At 39.7% G+C, this 20120-nt stretch overlaps 1 protein-coding gene across 1 annotated transcript in view; it reads right to left on the bottom strand.

Moving 5' to 3' along the window:
• dachb (dachshund b) overlaps positions 1-20120 on the bottom strand; it is a 121137-nt gene that overhangs the window by 14479 nt on the left and 86538 nt on the right. The window contains exons 4-8 of the mRNA XM_030753805.1: positions 10611-10838; positions 8671-8840; positions 7474-7579; positions 6917-6991; positions 167-267 (exon numbers count right to left, since the gene is read on the bottom strand). Coding sequence (XP_030609665.1) covers positions 167-267; positions 6917-6991; positions 7474-7579; positions 8671-8840; positions 10611-10838 — 680 coding nt within the window. The remainder of the gene's footprint in view (positions 1-166; positions 268-6916; positions 6992-7473; positions 7580-8670; positions 8841-10610; positions 10839-20120) is intronic.

Raw genomic sequence — 20120 nt, forward strand, 5'->3', positions numbered from 1 at the left:
ACATATGCAACCATAAGAATAATATAACCAGATATAACATTGCTGTGCTGTTCTTTGTAGTAGCATTATAACACTGTATTAAAGTCACTGATACTCCTGGAGTCCATCTGCTGTCGTGTCCACATGACCCAGCAGCTGTAAAAGCTGAAACAGAGCAGCGTCATACCTGTATGTTGGTGAGCAGGGTCTCCACTGACGACAGGCCGTCGGCAAACAGGAACGGAGCAGGAAACCCGGGCGGCAGGGTTTGTCCGAGCGAAGACTCTTCTGTGAGTGAAGCGGTAAAGAGAAAATACAACTTGAAATATTCTGGACCTGATAAAACTGTTTACTGAGAGGTTCTTCTGAAATGCTGCCTTGTTTTAAAGTGCATTGGTTTTATGGAAACCACTACACAAATAAAGAAAAAAGGTTTGAAACAATCAAAAATGGCTGTGTTGTTAGTTGTTGGTTTATTAAAAAAAACGGGGTTCCTTCAGCAGTAGTCATCACGAACTCCGAGTGAAGTTTATGAAATGTTTACTAAGGTATAAAAGGCAACGAAGCAGCATCACAGAAATCAATTACACCAAACACACACACACACACATACAGAGGTCGTTAGTATTCAGACAATCATGTGGGGTACTAATTGGCAAGGATTAAAGACATCCTTGATTTGTGTGTGTGTGTGTGTTCATTGTGAGTGCGTCACAGTGTCTGCTCAGCCCTTAATGCCTAACACACTGACAACTGGGTTAACTCTGCTGTGAAATTAACGCTGATTAAGATGCACTCTAACACACACACACACACACACACACAAAATCTCTACCCCGTATCTGCCACTTCATCCATACATCCCTCAGCTCTACCTTTCTCATCATTCCCACATCTTCCTGCATCATTTTTTCTCCACTTCAACTCATCTCTTTTCTTCATCTTCATCTTTCCATGCTCCTTCTTTTTTTTTTTATCTCCGTTACTCGTTTCTTTCACCACCTTTTCCCCATTTCCTTAAGTGCTTCCCTTAAGTCCTTAGGTGATCCTTTCTATCATTTCAACCCTTTTTCTTTTCCTTGCTCCTTTCCTAATTTTTCACAATTAATTTCCTTATATTCGTTCCTCCTTCTACTTCTAATAAGTGGTTTTTGGCTGCTGGGAGTGGTGAAAACAAGCTGTTAATGCAGCACTGATCACTGCTTTTTAAGGTAAGAGATTCTAATCATCTTATACATCCAATACTGAAACCTTTAACCCTGTTTTTGGTCTCCACATCCATCTTTTTAGCTCCTGAATCACCCGATATGCTCACCAGCTCAGGATTTTTGTTTTTTTTGAGCGGTTTGTCAGAAAACAGCTGCAACTACACTGTAAGTGGCAAATGTGAACTAAAACAGTACTTTTACAAACCAGACACCAAGACAATGACCTATAATTTCTCATACAGCCCTGCAAAGGCAAGCAGAGCCAAAAGGTTCAAGTAAGACGTCTTTGTAGGTGTGTCACTACAAGCAGCACCTTTCCCACTGACTGCAGTATTTGTTAAATGGCTTATAGCTGCCTCAAAAGGCTTCTTTCTCTGCTTTATCTCCATCCTATTATTTTTCCATCTTCCCTGATTTACTTCCAAATTCTTTACTCCTTTGCTTTTCCACTCAAACCACCTCCATATCTCGCTCACTTAAAAATAAAATAAAACACATGGAAAACAGCAAAGCTTTTTGGATATTTTCTCTCATTTCTGTGAGCAAAATATGTTCGGTTAAAAAACAAAGAGGTAGATGAGGAACGTGAACAAGTGGGAAAACAGAGAGTGACGTGAGAAAAAAAAGGAGAGGAGGTAAGAAGTGTAACGGCTGCATCAGTGTTTGACAGTAGCTGCTGCATAGAGCTTTGATTTTGAAAAAGCAGATGGAGATATCCACCTGCACCGAGGGTGTGTTTCACTATTTGGCTTCAATTTGGAGTCCGTTTTCAGTTATTTTTAAAAATTGCCCACTTAAAGAAAAGACACACGCAAAACCGACCGTTGCACTGTGAGGTCATTTTTGATAACAAGTTTAATTTATTATGTTGCTCTGCTACAGTCATTGCTGCAGTATACAGTCCAGATGGAGCGAGGCCACAGAGAACATTATGCCGTCTGTTAATTCCCCCCGAGATGAGCAGCAACACTTCCCGTGGCTTTTAAAAGTTTTTTTTTTTTTTTTTTGCTCGATACATAATTTTAATTGCCTTTAAATCACTCTTACTCACTCTTACTCTCTTACTCACACAACTTACTTTTCTGTCACTGACTTTTTTTATTCCTATAGCACATAAACTCAGTGTGCTTTAGATAAAGTGAAGGACCCGTGACTTACTACTTAAACTTACATGAACAGATTTTGGTCTGATTTTAATCTTATCTACATCTACAGATGTTGTTATAGGCTACGAAATAGATATGTTTTATTTAATAATGTTCAGTCTACCTGGAAAGCACGAACACATTACATACAGTCCTGAAAAAATAGTTATTAGACCACATCCTGATGTAAGGTTTGTGCCACAGTATTGGTAATTACCAAAAATCATTTTTTATGCTTCTGTAATGGTTAATCCACCTCTGTGCGAGTTTCTAAACAAAATTAAATCTTAATGCTAAAATTTAAGAAATTTCCAAATTTACCGTTTTATCAAAAAAAAAAAAAAAAGCTGAAAAAAATAGCACATTATTATTTTTTGATAAATATGCATAATTACGGTTATTGACGTGTATTCCTGAACAGGAAAATGAATTTTAGTGGTTGAATGTTGTGCTTAAATAATTTCTGACTTCTCAGAGTAGTCCAGTGTGCCAAATGTTTATATATATATATATATATATATATATATATATATATATATATATATATATATATATATATATATATATATATATATATATATACATGAATTCAGTTTATTTGCAGAATAAATAATATTTTTTAAATAATGTTTTGACAGATTTCTTTTTTTTTAATGACAGGTGGCCTAATACATTTGTTAAGCACTGTACATGCAGGGTATGATGTAGACCTGTTTAATATTTATTACTGCTGTCAGTGTGATGTTTATAGAATAATTATGAGCTTCACCTAAACAAGTTCAGGACTCAAAAATATAACCACAAGTCTCATTTTCCTCTAACAGACACAAGTGATCCAACCAAACGCAACACTATAAATGGTAAATGCTATTGTAACATGACAGAATTAAATCCCCTTCACTTGGTGCAATCTGGCCTGCTGTGCCACTTAACAGCAATATTTTATATGAAATAATGCCAAAATGCAAAAGCACAACATGCTGCCAATTCAAAGAACAAATAAATATTGAGCTACAGTAAATTCCTAAGAAAGCAGTCGATGGACTCTTTCATCTGCTGTGCATCGCCCCTCTTTTACCCACATCTGAAAATCTCCAGACAGGAAAAGAGGCGACCCTGCTCATTTACTGAGATCAAAAGCAGACTTTGGAAGTTTCAGAGTCAAGTAAATATGTGTAAATGACCCGGCTCTGTAATGCGTTCTGCAGAATGACCGTCAGGTTAGGGTTCATCTTTTCACAGAGGAGTGTGGCTGCTCCCTCAGCCAGTAAGCTGTGCTCTTCACAGACTGCAGGATGGTGCAGACAGCAGCCCTGATGCATAACTGCAATTCAACAAGTTAAAGTAAGCTGCAGGTCTCATCTTTGTAGTAAACTTTAATGTAGATGATCAACATTCTGAGTTCTCTAAATTTCTCTCTCTCTTTTTTTAGCTTTCACACTTTGGTGGTGTTTGTTTGCATGGTGAATAATCGAAGCAAAACAGGATCTGGATCATCCCCCTACATGATGTCATACCTACCACTGTCTCTATAATCACTGTAGGGTCTTTACGTTACAGTATAAAGTGCCTTTAGGCGACTGTTTGCTGTGATTTGGCACTATATAAATAAAATTGAATTGAACTATTCTGCTACACAGACAGATAAAATTAATACTGAGCTGACCTCAATTCTGCTCAATATTAAGTTTATCTCTCTATAAGCTTACTGGTGCGGCCCTCAACAACATTCCCAATTTCTCATGTGGCCCCTTGGGAAAATTAATTGCACACTCCTGGCCTTCATGCACTGACAGTGAAAGTAAATTTCTTTTGATTATTGTTTGTGCCATAGACTGTTTCAAGTTGCGGCACCATAAAAATAATTTAGCAGATTATTTTTAGATTGATTTTTTTTTTAAATTGTATTTCTCTTGAATTTGATATGTGCACAAACATCTGTTCTAATGAATTAAAAAGTTTTTTTTTAAATGTTTTAATTATGCAAATTCATATTCTATTTTTTTTTCTCCTTTTAAAAGGTAATGCTTGTAATTATTCTCTGCACAGTTTAACCAAAATTTTTATTTGTGAGTTTATGAACTCACAAGCCTTTGACTTTTCCCAGGGCACCACTGTAAATACGAAAACGTATTCTTAAAAAAAATGTATTCTTGCCTGATTAAATCAAGATAACACTAACTCACTGCACCATCTTATGGTAGAAATTGGTATTACACAAACGTACGGCCTGACCCTAGTTCAACTTCAGCAGATGTCTGTTCAACACAAAACACACGTTTTGGACATCTGGTCACAATGCTTGTTCTTTTCACTTTTTGATGTTTTAAAACATTTTTGAAAGTTTTAAACTTTTTTTAATACATTGGAATTTACAATTAGTGGATTTAAGCCAACTTTTGAATTTGGTTTCAAATAGAGCATCTTAAAAAGAAAAGTGTGTTGCCTTTTTGTAAATCTGAGGTCCAAAATATAACATCCATAACCATATATATTTGGTCATATGTTGAGTTTGTTGTTTTTTGTTTGTTTGTTTCTAATAATGTGGAACATCATACTAAACATACAACAGGACAAAGTATGCACTGACAGAAATAAGAAAGAAAAACGGCAAAAATAGAGAAGACAAAATATTTGCACATATTTCACTAAAATTATGTGTGTGTGTGTGTGTGTGTGTGTGTGTGTGTGTGTGTGTGTGTGTGTGTGTGTGTGTGTGTGTGTGTGTGTGTGTGTGAGAGAGAGAGAGTTGCATGTGTATGAATGTGCATTATGTTGATATGTGAGGCTCTATTCAGTCCAAAAAAGTGATTATTGAGGAGCTATAGCAATAATAAATACATAAATAACAAGAACAATAATTAGATCATTAACAATAGTAATATAATTAATGAATAAATGGAAACATAAATAACTTAAGGAAGCAGATAAGTAAAGACATGAATAATTCTAGAATAGAAAGTAGCATTAGAAATGATAGTAAAGGGATGAGCACTAGGTAAGTCATGAGCTTGGACATTGGGGATGGCTCAGGATGATCCTCATTAGGAGCACCCATGGTGGGTCAGAGGGAGTCGATATTGGCCAGGTCAGCAGTGTTTCTGTTCTGTGTTCAATAAATTATTCTTTTATCTTTTGTGATGGTGTGTACGGTGTACTGTTCCACTTACGTAGACCAGTTTGGCCACTTTGGGTGCCCCCGGACCCTAAGGAGGGACCCTCTTTATTTGTGGAAGAGGGCGGTATTGGTCTAGTGGGTTGTTGGTGATCCGTGACCTGGCCTTCCTTCCCAAAACACCTGCTCCTGATGCTCATATGTTTTTTAATACAGGGCTCCAGAGTTTTGCCTGGCTCAAACAAGGCCTTCAAATGATTTGAGTGTTTAGGCTGCATAGCTGGTTTTATTTTGAAAGTTGACTGGATTCTCTATGCTGTTCCTGTGTCTGACTTCCTGCTGTCTTCATTTGCTCTCTGCACCATTTTCATTAACCCAGAGTGGAGCGCCATTTCTGGGATCACAAGCATTGTCTTGAGTTGCCGTCTCATAGCGGAGCTGGAACTTAATGCAGATCTACCCATTACCCACCCAGTTTACTCCCATTGTTAAACAAGTTCCCGGCAGGTTTCCAAAAAAAAAGTGGTACTTACACAAATAATTTAAAAAATAATGGAAAAGCTGCCACCTGGAATCAGCATTTTTCTAACTGTATTTGGAATCTCCATCCAGGGCAACTTCTGTACTCATCCACACATGCTGATGTGTTTAGGTGATTTTCTAATAAACAAAATTGACAACTGAATTATGTGAAACAAATTGTGTTTCCAACATCAAACCTCCTAAAAGAATTCTCATGCTATTACCAGCTGCTGTCAAACACAAGCCTAAAAGCCTCAGTTCTGATTGCTACACACAGCCCACTGTAAATTTCTCCACGTACAAAACACCCCATCACATTTATGAAGGGGTCACCTGGCCTGACTCCACTTCAGATATCAGATTAAGAAGACAATCTTCGGGACCCAGTTATCTATTTTTCTTTGGCCTTATTGATTTTAAAGGAAGTAGCGCTCCTGCTGATGTCTGCAGTGGAGCTTCAAGAACATGAAAGGAGGGGAAAGTTGGAGAGAGGAAGGATGGAGAAAGAGGAATTAGATGACAACAAAATGTGTTATAAGAATGGAAAATACCGGGTGGGGGCAGCGTGAAGGAGGGAGAAGAGGCCCTGCTTGCTTTTAGCGTGTGACCTGCTGACCCCTTTTAGCCACGCTTCCTTCACTTAGCTTTCCTCGCTCACCCCCCCATTCATCTATCTATCTTTTATCCATCTCTCCCTCCCTCGCTCCTCTGATTGATGACTGGGAGACAGGTGATCAATAGGAGGGGCAGAACATCCTGACGCTTCTGTTTCTCAGAGTGTGTTTGTGTGTGTGTGTAAATACAGTAGATGAGGAAAGCCCTCCTAAGTGAGGAAATTTATCAGATGTCAGAAGAAAATGGGTGAGGGCTTAGATTAAGGGGGATAATGGAATATCCTCACTTATTTATAAGTGTGTGTGTGTGTGTGTGTGTGTGTGTGGTCCAACCTTTGTCCTTCGTTATTTTCTTGATGGGTGCAGAAGAGTTGGTCAGCGCAACATCTGCATCAGTTGACACCAATCCTGTTGACAGAAGGACGCTCTGGTTATGTGTGAGTCTTAGAGCGCGGACACACGTTTGCATACATGTACTAATGATTGTATTTTGTTTTATGTACTGTTTTATGTCCATTGTTATTTAGTAATGGATCTCTTGTTTGTGCTGAAGAATTAAAGACAGCATGAGCCAGAAAAATATACACATTTAAGAGACCAGAAACCAGTAATAATTAGAATTTGTTTGCTTAAAAACATACTTTGATAAGAACCAGTCAGCAAATCACTTTAAAAAAGCTCAAAGTACTAAGTTCACATTGATGTGACAAAGAAAGCAGCAAATCTTCTCATTCAAGTGGCTGAAATGTTAATACTTTCTTTTGATCTTTGCATTTAATCTGCATCTTTGCTGTGTGTGTGTGTGTGTGTGTGTGTGTGTGTGTGTGTGTGTGTGTGTGTGTGTGTGTGTGTGTGTGTGTGTGTGTGTGTGTGTGTGTGTGTGTGTGTACCCAGTCTTTCAGGCGAGCTGGAGGCCGAGCTGCTGGGCTGCGACTGCAGAGGAGTGTTGGTTTCGTCAACAGATGGAGAGAGAGAGGGGCTGTCGCACACTCTCTCCTGCAGACGGAGGCAATGAATGAATGTAAGTGGAGTGATTCAAACATAAGACGGCTTATTATTGGTTACAATGGGTTACCATTGCTGCCAAAGATTAAAGGGAAGACACCGGGATATCAGACAGCAGCAACTTTCTAACAATTCAAAAAGAAAAAAAGAAGATAAAAAACTTGACAATACTTAATTGATAAGGAGACAGTTGTGTAAGGCTGTCTTTAGACATCCAAAATATCTTGTCATGTATAAGTTACTTGATGTTTGACACAAATTGTGCAGAAAAAAATAAGGACTTTATTAGAGTGAAATTACAGCAGCTGTGATTAGAAATGCAGATTTATACAAATGCAAAACCAAAGCAGAGATTAAAAACAAACAAAAAAACAACCTACATTTATGTGACACAGATAAATTAATGCATTTCTCAGAGTCACAACTAATAAATATTTCCATTAAGGATGATGGAGGCTGATATTTATTTACTGGGTTTTTGGTCTTTAAAGTGTCGGTTAAAAAAAAAAAGTGTGAGAATTTTGCAAAATTCAACTTTGTGTCTTGAAATGTCTAAAACTTTTGGATATTTCACTTCAAAAATGTATTTATTATTATAACTGTTCAAAATAGGGTTTGTAGAGAGGAAGTCATGATAAAAATGTGGGATATTGATTGCAGAGTTATGATTTTATAAACAGTCACTAGATAGTGTTTTTCACATTTGAAATAGTTACAGTGAGGAAGTGTGTGATTAAAAAATCCTTCATTTTCTTTGATAAACACTGGCCTCGTGTCTTTTAGACTAAAGGAAATTGCACAGCAACTAAACTAAAGCAGTTTTTTTCTCAGCAATTTAAGGATTCAATCTGCTCTTATATCTGAGTCTGCTATGTTACTGCAAAGCCCAAATATTTAGAAAAATAGGGTAAAAAGTAATCATCTGGCAGGCTGCAGTAACCACATCAGACTAAAGAGGACTGTAATGGCAGACAAACTCTTGAGTTATAGTTCTAAGTAAACATACAATAAAAGTTCTTCACACAGGAGTTCCTCATGGAACCTACTCGGATCCTCTGTAGTTGTATGTGCGTGTGTGTTACCTTGATGACAGGTGCACGGTGTACATGAGTGTGTATCTGCTGGGCTGCTGCAGCCATGTTGGCAATGGTGCTTAGGTGGTTCATCTGGGACATTGCCATGGCAACAGATGCAGGCGGCAGCCCCATGGGCAACAGAGGGTGGGGCATCATCATGAATGGCAGATCCAACCCTGAGAGACGGAAAGAGACGGAGAGATGATCAGCTCCTCTCGCTCTGAGGCAACCTGGCTTTAAGGCAGTGGGTCTCAAACTGTGAGGCAGACCCCACTGGTGGGATGTGGATAACTGGGTGGAAAATAAGAAGTGAAACCAATTTATTTATTTTGCTGATGCTATTGTACTGACATTTATCGAAGTTAAATTTGGATACTTTTTCATAATTAATGATTGGTAAAAATTGTGGGGCACAACACAAGCAGAAAAGCCAGAAAACGCTTGCTGTAAAGCAATTTTCTTCCAATGGGCTACGCCGTATAAAAACAGAAGGTTCGAACAGCAAGTGGATGGATATTACCTCTATGTGACATCATACAGAGCCAAGAGACGGAAAGAAAACTGTGTAAAATGGTGTGGTTAGAGCAGTCTGAAGCCTGATCTTTTAGCTCACAGTGATTACTTGTATATAGGCCGACCTGTTGAACATGAGCATCCACTAGTGTAACAGTAGAAATGTGACAGAAAAAAAAGAAAAGAAAAGCAGAATAGGTTCTCTTTGAAGCCTCCACAATGCGAGTAAAATATTACATATGACATCATTTTTTTACATTTTGTTACTTGAAGCGCGGCGGTGGAAACGAGACAGTAACATGGTCTGGTTTTGTGTCTGTGAACTCGGGTTGAACTTAACCTTGAGGAGAGAGGGAGCGGGAGAAGGAGAGGTGTCATTTCAGTGTCGAATGTCTCACTAACAAAAGTTGACCAAGCAGATGAGAAGGGAGAGAAAGAAAGACAGGAAGAGGAATAAAATATGGAGGTCAGAGGGTTGAAGGGTGATGAGGCGAAAGAAGGAAAAAAGAGGACGGTCAGTTTTGTTTTTTTTCTGTATTTTCTCTGCCTTTTGAATGTCTCCTGTATTTGCTGCGTCTCCTGTCTGTCTTTTCTCTGGTGTTTTTCATCCTTCTCACCTCTTTTTTTTTTTTTGTTTTACCTCTTGCTATGCTTTCATCATTATTCCCCCATTTTTCCAGTTCTCCATTCCTACTTTTACCATTTACATCCTCTCAGTTTGTCCTGTTTTCCTACCCCTCCTTTTCCTCTTCTTACCGCATGCACAGATGCACACCAGCAGCCACACATTTCACTGCATTTGTTAGGACCATTAACTTCAATTCATCCCTTAAACCCCCTAAAAGTCCAACCTTGACCTCTGACCTTCAACCCCTCTTTGACCCTCAAATAGGCCACTTATTTTCCAAGATGAGCCCCCAACTAGACGTGCGCACATGAGTAGACGCCTTAGCTGTCTCACACACAACAAACTACACACACAAACACACACACACACAAAAGTGCAGCGGCTGCTTTCATTCCAATGAAACAATAACACTGATTGCTGTTGTCGTGATGACTGAAGTGATAGAATAATCAATGTGAGTGTTTGTTGCCTCTGCTGCCCATTTTTTTGGTGTGCGTGTGTGTTTATGTGTAAATATATTACTTCTGCAGTTAGAAAAGAAGCAAGTACGAGTGTGTTTCTGTTTATCTATGTGTGTGTGTGTGTGTGGTGTTGATGAATTGAGTCATTTAGTAGAGTGTGTGCTGATTAATCCCGGCAGAGTGTTAATACAGGAGATGGGAACAGATTAAATGGCGTACATTAACAAATATTGCCGCCCCTTAAACACACACACCCTGAAGGTCTTGTGTGTATGTGTGTGCGTGTCTGTGTTGTCCTTTTTTCCGTGTGGTTTGTCTCTTGTGGTGTGCATGTGTGCACTCACTGTTAGCCAGTAGCTGTTGCTGCTGCTGCTGGAGTTGCTGCTGTTGATTGACAGCTCCTAAGGCTGGCCCCCTCCCGGCACCTCCCGCTGCACCACCAGTTCCTACTCCTCCTCCTCCTCCTCCCACTGCTGGTGTTCCTCCACCTCCTCCTCCTCCTGGCCCTCCACTGTGGGCACCAGCAGGGGGGCTGGTCAGACGCTCTTTATCCCAGGAACACTCACTTCCTCCTGGGTAGAGATGGAGATATTTATATTCCAAATGGGTCAAAAATATCTAATGATCTCATGTTTGTGTGTCTGTTTGTAGCTTTTTTAAACAGTTGATCTGATCTGTCTCTGGGTATATTGTTGGGGAACTAAGGAAGTGCACTGTCAAGTGTGAAGTTGTTTGGAGGAGTGCTTCTAATACTGTGGCTAAATGTTGTTTTCAGTTACACTCATACTAAGACAGGTAAACGCACTGGATCCTTTGTTAGGGGCCCAAAATTGAGACCACAGCCTTCAAAGCTTTAAATGGAAAATTGACATTTCATAATGTATCTTAGTGGGAAACCTCTAGACAAAATGTGTTGTTTAAAATGTGACTGTTAAAAGAATAGAAAAAAGATGGATGTAGCCACTATCATGTCACCCCATTGGCTAGCAATGCTTTAGAAAGCTCAGTATTTCTGTTGTTGCCAGATGTGACAAGTGGGGGGATCTGACCAACTTGCCTGCTTTAAAGCATGCCCTGCTTTATCATCCTTTTTTTTTTACCCTAAGGTGGACCAGAATTTATAAATTAACCTCATTTTCATTTTATTTTGGAGTCCACATCCATAAGATGCCACCTGCGGAACAAGTCCAGCCATGAAATTTTCTCACTACTAAATATTCCAAAATCAACTGTTAGTGCTATTATAACAAAGTGGAGGTGATTGGGAAGGACAGTTTTATTTTGGAAAGGGGGGGAGGGGGGGTCAGTGAATGCTGAGGTGCATAGTGCACAGAGGTCGCCAACTTTCTGCAGAGTCAATCGCTACAGACCTCCGAACTTCATGTGGCCTTCAGATCAGCTCAAGAACAGAGAGCTTCATGGAATGGTTTTCCATGAGCGAGCAGCTGCATCCAAACATTACATCTCCAAGCGCAATGTAAAGCGTCGGATGCAGCAGTGTAAAGCACGACGCCACTGGACTCTAGAGCAGTGGAGACGTGTTCTCTGGAGTGATGAATCTCACCTCTCAGTCTGGATATCTGATGGAACTCTTAATGCTTCACCATACCAAGACATTTTGGACAATTTCATGCTCCCAACTTTGTGGGAACAGTTTGGGGATGGCCCTTTCTTGTATCTGTTGTTGCACACCAGCGCACAAAGTAAGGTCCATAAAGACATATCCTGCACAGAGGCCTGACCTCAACCCGATGGAGCAACTTTGCGATGAATTAGAGCAGAGACTGTGAGCCAGGCCTTCTCATCCAACATCAGTGTGTGACCTCTCAAACAGAAGAATGGGCAAAAAAAAAAAATCCTTGTGGAAAGCCTTCCCAGAAGAGTTGAAGCTGTTGTAGCTGGGCCCACATCATATTAAACTCTATGGATTAAGAATGGGATGTCACTCAATTTCTAATGTGTTCGAAGGCAGGCGAGCGAATACTTTTGGCGATATAGTGTATGTTATGATTTGGTACAATAAAAAAAAATGAACTAAAATTCCTGCAGATGCTGTTTAAAGGTTGGAAAGTTCCTTTGAACAGCAGGAAACCCTTGGTTGTCTTGAAATTAAAAGGAAATAAAGAAACTGTCCAAATTTCTATTTATTGTTTAAAATAGAAGATGGTAAATGAAATACATTTAGCTCTTAAGTAGTCACACACGTGTAAATAACCAAAGCACCATATTGTGTCAGCTACTGCAGGCTGTTAAAATGATGATCAAAACTTTTTTTTTCATTGTTTGGTTGCAAAATGAATTTAATCACTTTCTCCCTTCACACCGTCATCCCTTTCTCTCTCTCTCTCTCTCTGTATAATGTTGCCTCTCTCGCCCGCCACATCTCTCTCTGCTCCCCTGTTCCCTCGCTCATCCATCTTCATCTCCCTCCATTAGTTTGAATTAGCAACCGTCTCTCTCTATTATTGCCTACTGAATTCCCTGCACTCTGTGAGTGTGTGTGTGTGTGTGTGAGAGAGTGTGTGTGTGGATGACAGCTGGGCCTCATCCCCTCTGCCATTTACACCAGGGAAGAAAAGAAGTATAAACAGATGGGCAGATGTTCTCTCTCGCTCTTTCTCCATCTCCCTCTCTTCTCATTTTTTCCTTGGCCTTGTCCTCTGCCTCCCAGCCTCTTTTTTTCCTTTGCCTCCTCTCTTCCATTCCCCCTCTCTCTTTAACTTTTTTGGGCTTCTTCGCATTTCCATCCACATCTTTTGTGTGTCTCTTCCTCATTTTTGTCTTCAACTTATTCTTTTTTTTTTTTAGCAACTTACACCTTTGCTCTCAGGTTACAGCGTGCTGGATGCCAGTTTAGTTGCTGGCTCTTTTTTTTCATTCCTCTTGTTTATAACATTAGGATATGATGAAATCCCTCCTTAACACACTTTTAGTGTTAGGGACTCAAGACAAAACCCACAGCAAGTTATTTAAAGCTAATAAGAAGTTTGTGAGACTTTATCTTCTGACCCTATGGTCTTTTTAGGAAAAAAGAATTCACAGTTTTTGTCACCTGCCCTTTATCCACTCCACTCCAGAGGATATCCACTTGCTTAAATGAATTCAGACTCCTAAACCCTCATTAACTTCAGATGTATTTGCACGAAGAAAAAGGACTTTGTCTCCCATCATTTTCACCGATACTAAATTATTGGCAACTTATTTAGGCCTCAGTCAAACAGGCCTCGAGACCATGCTTGTCTGAGGACACTGCTCACTGGAGGCGAATGGTCTCCGTTTCTGGTTTGCACCGCAGTTTCCAGAGTTTCACCATCGCTCAGCAAGCGGTCGGTGACTGTTTGCAGACGAGGTTGCAGGCATCTCCCATGCAAACTACAGGTGACCACAGCAATCTGCTGGCTACCAAAGCAGCACCCTCTTTGCAATCGAGTTCTGCTAGCAACTGTCAGCAATCTCCAGCAATCACTTGCCAACCAGTTGGGGAATGTTAATTTTTCCATATCAATGTTTGGATCCCAGGGGGTTGCTAGACCCATGTGACTGGATCATATCTACAAAAATACTTTTTAATCCTGTGGTTTGGAAATATTTGGATAGTGCCTTTGTATAAAAATAGCTGTAACGATTGAACAGTGTAATATATTTATTTAAAACTTCAATTAAAGCTGAAAGTTTGGACTTCAGTTGCATCATGACTGAGACAGGCAGTTACTGTAGGAGAGCTGGACAGGGCTGTACCCGTCAGCAGGACCGGTATCTGCAGGATGAGCACTGCCAGAGCTACAAAATGACCTCCAGCAGGCCAGTGGTGTGAATGTCTCTGACCAAACAACCAGAAACAGACTTCATGAGGGTGATGTCCTCTAGCTGGCCCTGTGTTCACTGCCCGGCACTGTGGAGTCTGACTGGCATTTGCCATAGAATACCATAGAATTGGCACGTCCACCACTAGCAAGGATGTGTCATCATGACAACCAGGAAAATAGAGCAAACACTGCATTTTAACTAAACTATGTTCTTTTTCTAAACCTAAAGAATACATTTTAAATGAATACATAATTAAATAATAATAAAAAAGAATAATAATAATACACATGAAGTGTAGAAATCTGTGACATTTAAAGTGATGTCTAAACAGGAAGTGATTCACAGCAACGTGGTGACCAGAGACCACTAATGCTAGGGTCTGTAGAACAAACCTTAGCATTAGTTGGGGCTGCTCCGACTTTCCAAGTTGGAAGTGTGACTTGAGGGGACATTCCAGTCTAACTGTGGAGTTAAACAGTTACAACCACTTTCTACAGATATCTAACTAAAGTTGTGGACCACACCTGGGGCAGACACTCTGTCTAAATTATTATGTTGAGAAGTATTTAGTTGCAAGCAACAAAAGGTTTTTCTCCTCAAATGTTATAACACCTTCTTTCTCACTTCCACCTTCAATATTTCCAGTCACACACGTCTTTACACCAAAGCACGTCGGCACACAAAACGTCAATTTTACAGTGTGGTCAAACACTGTGCCGTGATGTGAAATGACATTTGAAAAAGGCTTTAAATGTGTTGATATGACTCACAGGATGGCCCAAAAAGTGGAATGCTATGATTTAAATGTCAGATTTCATGTTGGTTAATGATACAGAAAGGACTGCTGGCCAATGATGCAAATATTTAAATCTGCAATAACATGTCAGCTAGCATCTCGCAAAAAATGGTAGAAAAAGATTCAGTATTATACTGTAGCAGTCAGAGGCGGTGGTTTCTTGAACTGTGGACAGTTGACACCAGTGAGAACAAAGACTATTTGGATTGTTAATATTATTATTCCTGTCATATTGTGTTTGTTCTTTGATTGTTGTGCACGTGTGACTTGCTTTTAAAGCTGAGAATAGTCGTCTTCTTTTTTTTGGCTACTTTCTTTAGGGGTCAAGAAAGCCTCCATCTCACTCTATCCCCAGCATCCACCCCTTTTCCTCCTGCCTGGCAGCTCCATCTTCAACATCCAATGTCCAAGGATGCCTCCTCTGCACACGTCCAGACCATCTCAGCCTTGCTCTAACTTTGTCTCCAAACCGCTCAGCCTGAGTTGCCCCTCTGATGTACTCAGTGTTAGATTTTAATAGCAATAGATCAGCAGGGCTAACAGACAGTTGCTTGCTGTTGTCCTTTCAAAAGGCAACTTGTGCCAACAATTTTGTCACTGCTGATGTACAGTGCACTTTTGCACCATTTTGGCACGTCGCATACTAGGTTTTGGTAACCTAGCACGCGCAGCACTACCAATGTATCTGAGCTTGGAGACATGACACCTGGTTCATCCTCACGAATGGCAGCATGTGCCGAAAGTGACATCATAATCGCTGGTGTGCGCAGTGCTTTACCATTGGTTAGGTTTGTTGTGCACACCTGGATTTCTTGAACCTGGTCTGCTTGGCATGTCCAGGTTAAAGACACAAGCATATGATCGTATTGGTCTTTACTGCCATTTCAATTATATGTCAGTACTAGGAAGGGCACCAGATACGATACTTAAGGTAATTAGTGCAGCTGGCGTAATAGCTCTGCTAAAATGTTTGCAGTGGCTAACATTAAATGCTTATGCTAATGTAATCCTTACATTAGTAAACCATTAAGCAACCATCTTAACATTTCAGTCTGTTTCTTGTCAACAAAATGTAATGTTAATATTTTAAATAAATGATCTTCCACCATGTTAGTGTTTTCATGTCAGTAACCTTTTAATCAAGCAGTTTATGTTTAGGACAGCACGGTGGTGTGGTGGTTAGTACTGTCACCTCACAGCAAGAAGGTCCAACATTCAAATCCAGACTTTTCTGTGTGGAGTTTGCATGTTCTCCGCGTGTCTGTGTGGGTTCCCGCCGGGTACTCCAGCTTCCTCCCACAGTCCAATGACATGTATGGTGATTCTAAATTGACCGTAGGTGTGAATGGTCATCTGTTTCTATGTCTTAGCTCTGTGACAGATTGGCGACCTGTCCGGGGTGAACCCTGCCTCTCACCCCATGAGAGCTGGTACAGGCTACAGAGCCAGTCCCCACAACCCTGAACTGGATAAGTGGAAGAAAATGGATGGAGTTTAAGTACGTGGGATGATCATTTTGTTCTGGTATAAAGAATCCTGTAATTTTACTGGTACTGACTACTAAATATAGGAGCTCAGAGATTCCTAAATTATACTGTTACAACTGCTTGAGGGGGGGGGGGGGGGGGGGGGGTGTCACCTATTTATTTGCTTCCTGTTTTGACTTCTACTCCACATGAAGGCTTTTCTAAATGGCGTTCATGTGAAGACTGGAGTAAGTCCAGCACACCTCAAGTGCCAATATAAATGGCGACGTGGCAGTGACGACATCACAGTCTCAATTAAGGAGCGTAGAGGTTTTCCAGAAAGCTCAGAGGGAGAGGTTGTAGCAGCTGGTAAAGATGAAACCTCAGTGTGTGGTGGATTTGGAGCTGCAGATCTAAAGTCTACCTCACAACCCTGTCTTCCGTATAAGTTTGGGGCAATATCTAAGAAAGAACCTTATGGGTAAAACTGAGGGGCCTCCATGTTTTATGTTTGCTTGCTGTATTTTGTGTTGTTTTTGAGTGGACAGAAATGACTAGCACAGTGATATCTACAGCTTATAAAGAATGTGGGTCAGGGTTGTAAACAGGTGCTCCAATGGCTCCTTGGTTCATCCCTACATCCAGATTTTAATGCATTTTTCTTTATATGTAAAATATTTCTGTAACTATTTTTCTTATGAATCATTGTGTTTGTGTTGACAGCAGCCTTAAAAATACTTTTTTTTCTGTTATATTAATGAATGAACCTGCAATTATTGGACAAATTCCACATATGCACAGCTACTCACGAACACGTTATGTCAATGGAAACAACTGCAGGTAGCTAGAGGCAAATTTCTTTTTTCCTTTTTATCATACATCCTCTCCTTCCTTCTCTGCCATTGTTTTCTGAACTTTTTCTTCCTTCTTCTCTTATTGACAAAACAAAGATATGGTTTCCATTCACACATAAATCTGTCCCTCTCATTTTCTTTCATTCCAATCTGTGTTTTTCTCATTTCTTAGAAGGAAAAAAAAGAAAACACGTAACCATCACCATGAGCGGTAAAACCCAGAGCGATCGACTTTCACCCATCAAACAGCAAAATATCTCTTCTTTTTTATCCCTTTTCCGCTTGTCCTAAATATCCATTTCTCTCTTCAACAGTCCATTTTTCCCCTCACTTTATTTTCTTTTTCATTTCATTCCTCTGCGCTATTGTCCACCACAGTTTCCCAGGCTGGTGTGAGTGTCTCTTACAAAGAAAATAAGGTCGGACAATGAAAAGAAGGCTTTCCATGCACTCACAAAACAAAACAAAACAAGAAGAAGAAAAAAATCACTCTGAATGAATTAAAAGGAGAAGAACACGGGGACGAGCAGGAAGAAAAAAAACGACAGAATAAAATGAGAGAATAGAGTAACTCTATCGGCCGATTTGCCAGGTCAGCTGAAGAAAAGGAAGAGAAAGAAAAATAGAAACAGGAGAGTCTGGGTGGAAACAGAAGGAAGGACTGCACGCTCTCCCCTTTCTTTTCCTTATGCTTTTTGTTTTCCGTCTTTTTAATAATTCAGACAAGCAAACACAGCAGAGACAGAGTGAGCCAGAAAGCACATGCGTTTTTTTTTTGTTTTTTTAAAGTCACCTATGAAAATAACATTTTAGGCTAAAACACAACATTCAGACATCCCCAATGAACAGACTTCTGATTATTCTGATTTTAAAATCACCAATATATCCATTGATTTCACATTTGACCCATTTATACGACCATTATCTAACCAACACTTAGACAAGACATGCAAATTTTCATGGTATTCAGGTCTCTGTCACGTGTTCATGTGCGGGGCACAAAAGCTTGGGTTGACTTTCATTACTTTTGTCAAGTATACAGTTTCTCTCTTCTGTCCTTTCATGTTTCGTGTTAATTGATCCTCAGGGACTCAAACTCACAATGAAGGGAAACACGGAGGTGTCAGTTCGGACGGCAATATACGAGAAATTAATGAAAAGGCAGCTAAGTGTAGATTCTGGTGATTTGGCAGCAGGGTTGTCAAAGAGTTATAAACTTGAAAAATGTGGTTATGTGTTGATCTTTTAGGAGATAAAATTCATAATTTCCCCTGTTCACGATGTATTAAAATCCAAATAAGATGATAAGAATGCCTTTATTAGAATGCCTTTATTAGTCCCACAATAAAGAATAATAGATTGCATTAACACAGCTTATTTTTTCTAATAAAATAGTTGTTTTATCTGTAAAGTTTCTCTTTAGTTTTTAGTTTTTGTAGACATGAAATTTCTTTCTTTCTTTTTAATGAAAACCAGTAAATACCACCTCCACCCCAAAGCAAAGATGAAGCTGTATCTCACGATACTGCTTTATAGGAATTGAGAGCAACACCCTGCTACTACTAATCCTCTGGATTCACTCATCATCAGCATATGTGTACAAAAGCAGATGTTTAGGCAGTTGGAACATTCAGGTGTGTGTTAACACAGTATAAGGAGGCGAAAGATCAGCAATGATCTTTGGGAGGAAATCGCTACTTCCCATCACTCTGGCAACGGTTATACAGTTATTTCAAGACAACGTGAAGTCCGTCATCATTCTCCAGTGTAAAAAAACAAAACATTCGAGCCATCTGCCAGTCTTCCCAAGAGTGGACATCCCGGCTACATCTCAGACTCTACAGGCCTCTGTTAGCATGTTGCAAGTTAAAGTTCATGCCAGCACAATTAGAAAAAGAATGAACAAGTATGGCTCCTTTGGAACGGTGGCCAAGAGAAATCCTCTTCTCTCCAACAAGAACATGGCAGCAGTTAGGTTAGGTTTGCAAAATTTCATCTGACTTCTAGAAAAATGTCAGACGAGACCAAAGTGGAGATGTTTGAACATAATGCACAGCAATATTCTCCTCATACCAACTGTCAGCACGGTGGTGGAGGGGTGATGATTTGGGCTCGTTTTGCAGCTACAGGACCTGAGCACCTGGCAGTACTGAGACAACCATGAACTCCTCTGTATAGCAAAGTATTATAGACACAAATGTGAGTCCATCTGTCGAACAGCTAAAGCTTGGTTCAAATTGGGTCATGCAAGAGGACACTGATCTCAAACACAGCAGCAAATCTACAAAAAAAAAAAAAAAAAAAAGGCTCCGTTTTTGCTAAATAAATGATGGTGTAATATGTCGTGTTGCTGTTTTTCTGAAGTTCTGTTTATTCAATTTTAAGACTTGGTCAGGACTAGATCATTTTTATTATGTCTTGATATGTAAAATCTTAAAAACAGGGTATACTTTCTTTTTACCACGACTGCATGTACTGCACTAAACAGTTTCCCTTAAGTATTTTTTTTTAACCAAATTTCTTTAAAAAAGAAACTCAAAGGTATCCTTTTACTTTGAGAATAACTTAAAGGCTTCTTGTAACCACGTATATTAACTGATTTGTGTCTACGTAAACTACTCAATGACCTCGCTTTCCATTTACATCAAACCTGCCTTATGACAGTCCATTCTTAAATCTACTGACTCGTGTCAGTGCACACTAAAGCCGTTTCTTTCTTTTCAGGGTTTCAGGGCAAAAAAAAAAAAAAAGTGAGGACAGGAGGCTTAAAGGATGGCAAGAGCGAAAGTCACGCCACTGCTCAAGAATTGCTCATTTTCACACGTTCGTTGGTATTACTCTCACACTTACGCTGCATTTTTCTTTTCAAAAGTGTTTAGTTCATGAACAAAAGACTTTCGTGCTTTCAAATCTGGTTTTAATAAATGTTCC

This window comes from Archocentrus centrarchus, chromosome 18, assembly GCF_007364275.1.
Source record: "Archocentrus centrarchus isolate MPI-CPG fArcCen1 chromosome 18, fArcCen1, whole genome shotgun sequence".
Lineage (NCBI taxonomy): Eukaryota > Metazoa > Chordata > Actinopteri > Cichliformes > Cichlidae > Archocentrus > Archocentrus centrarchus.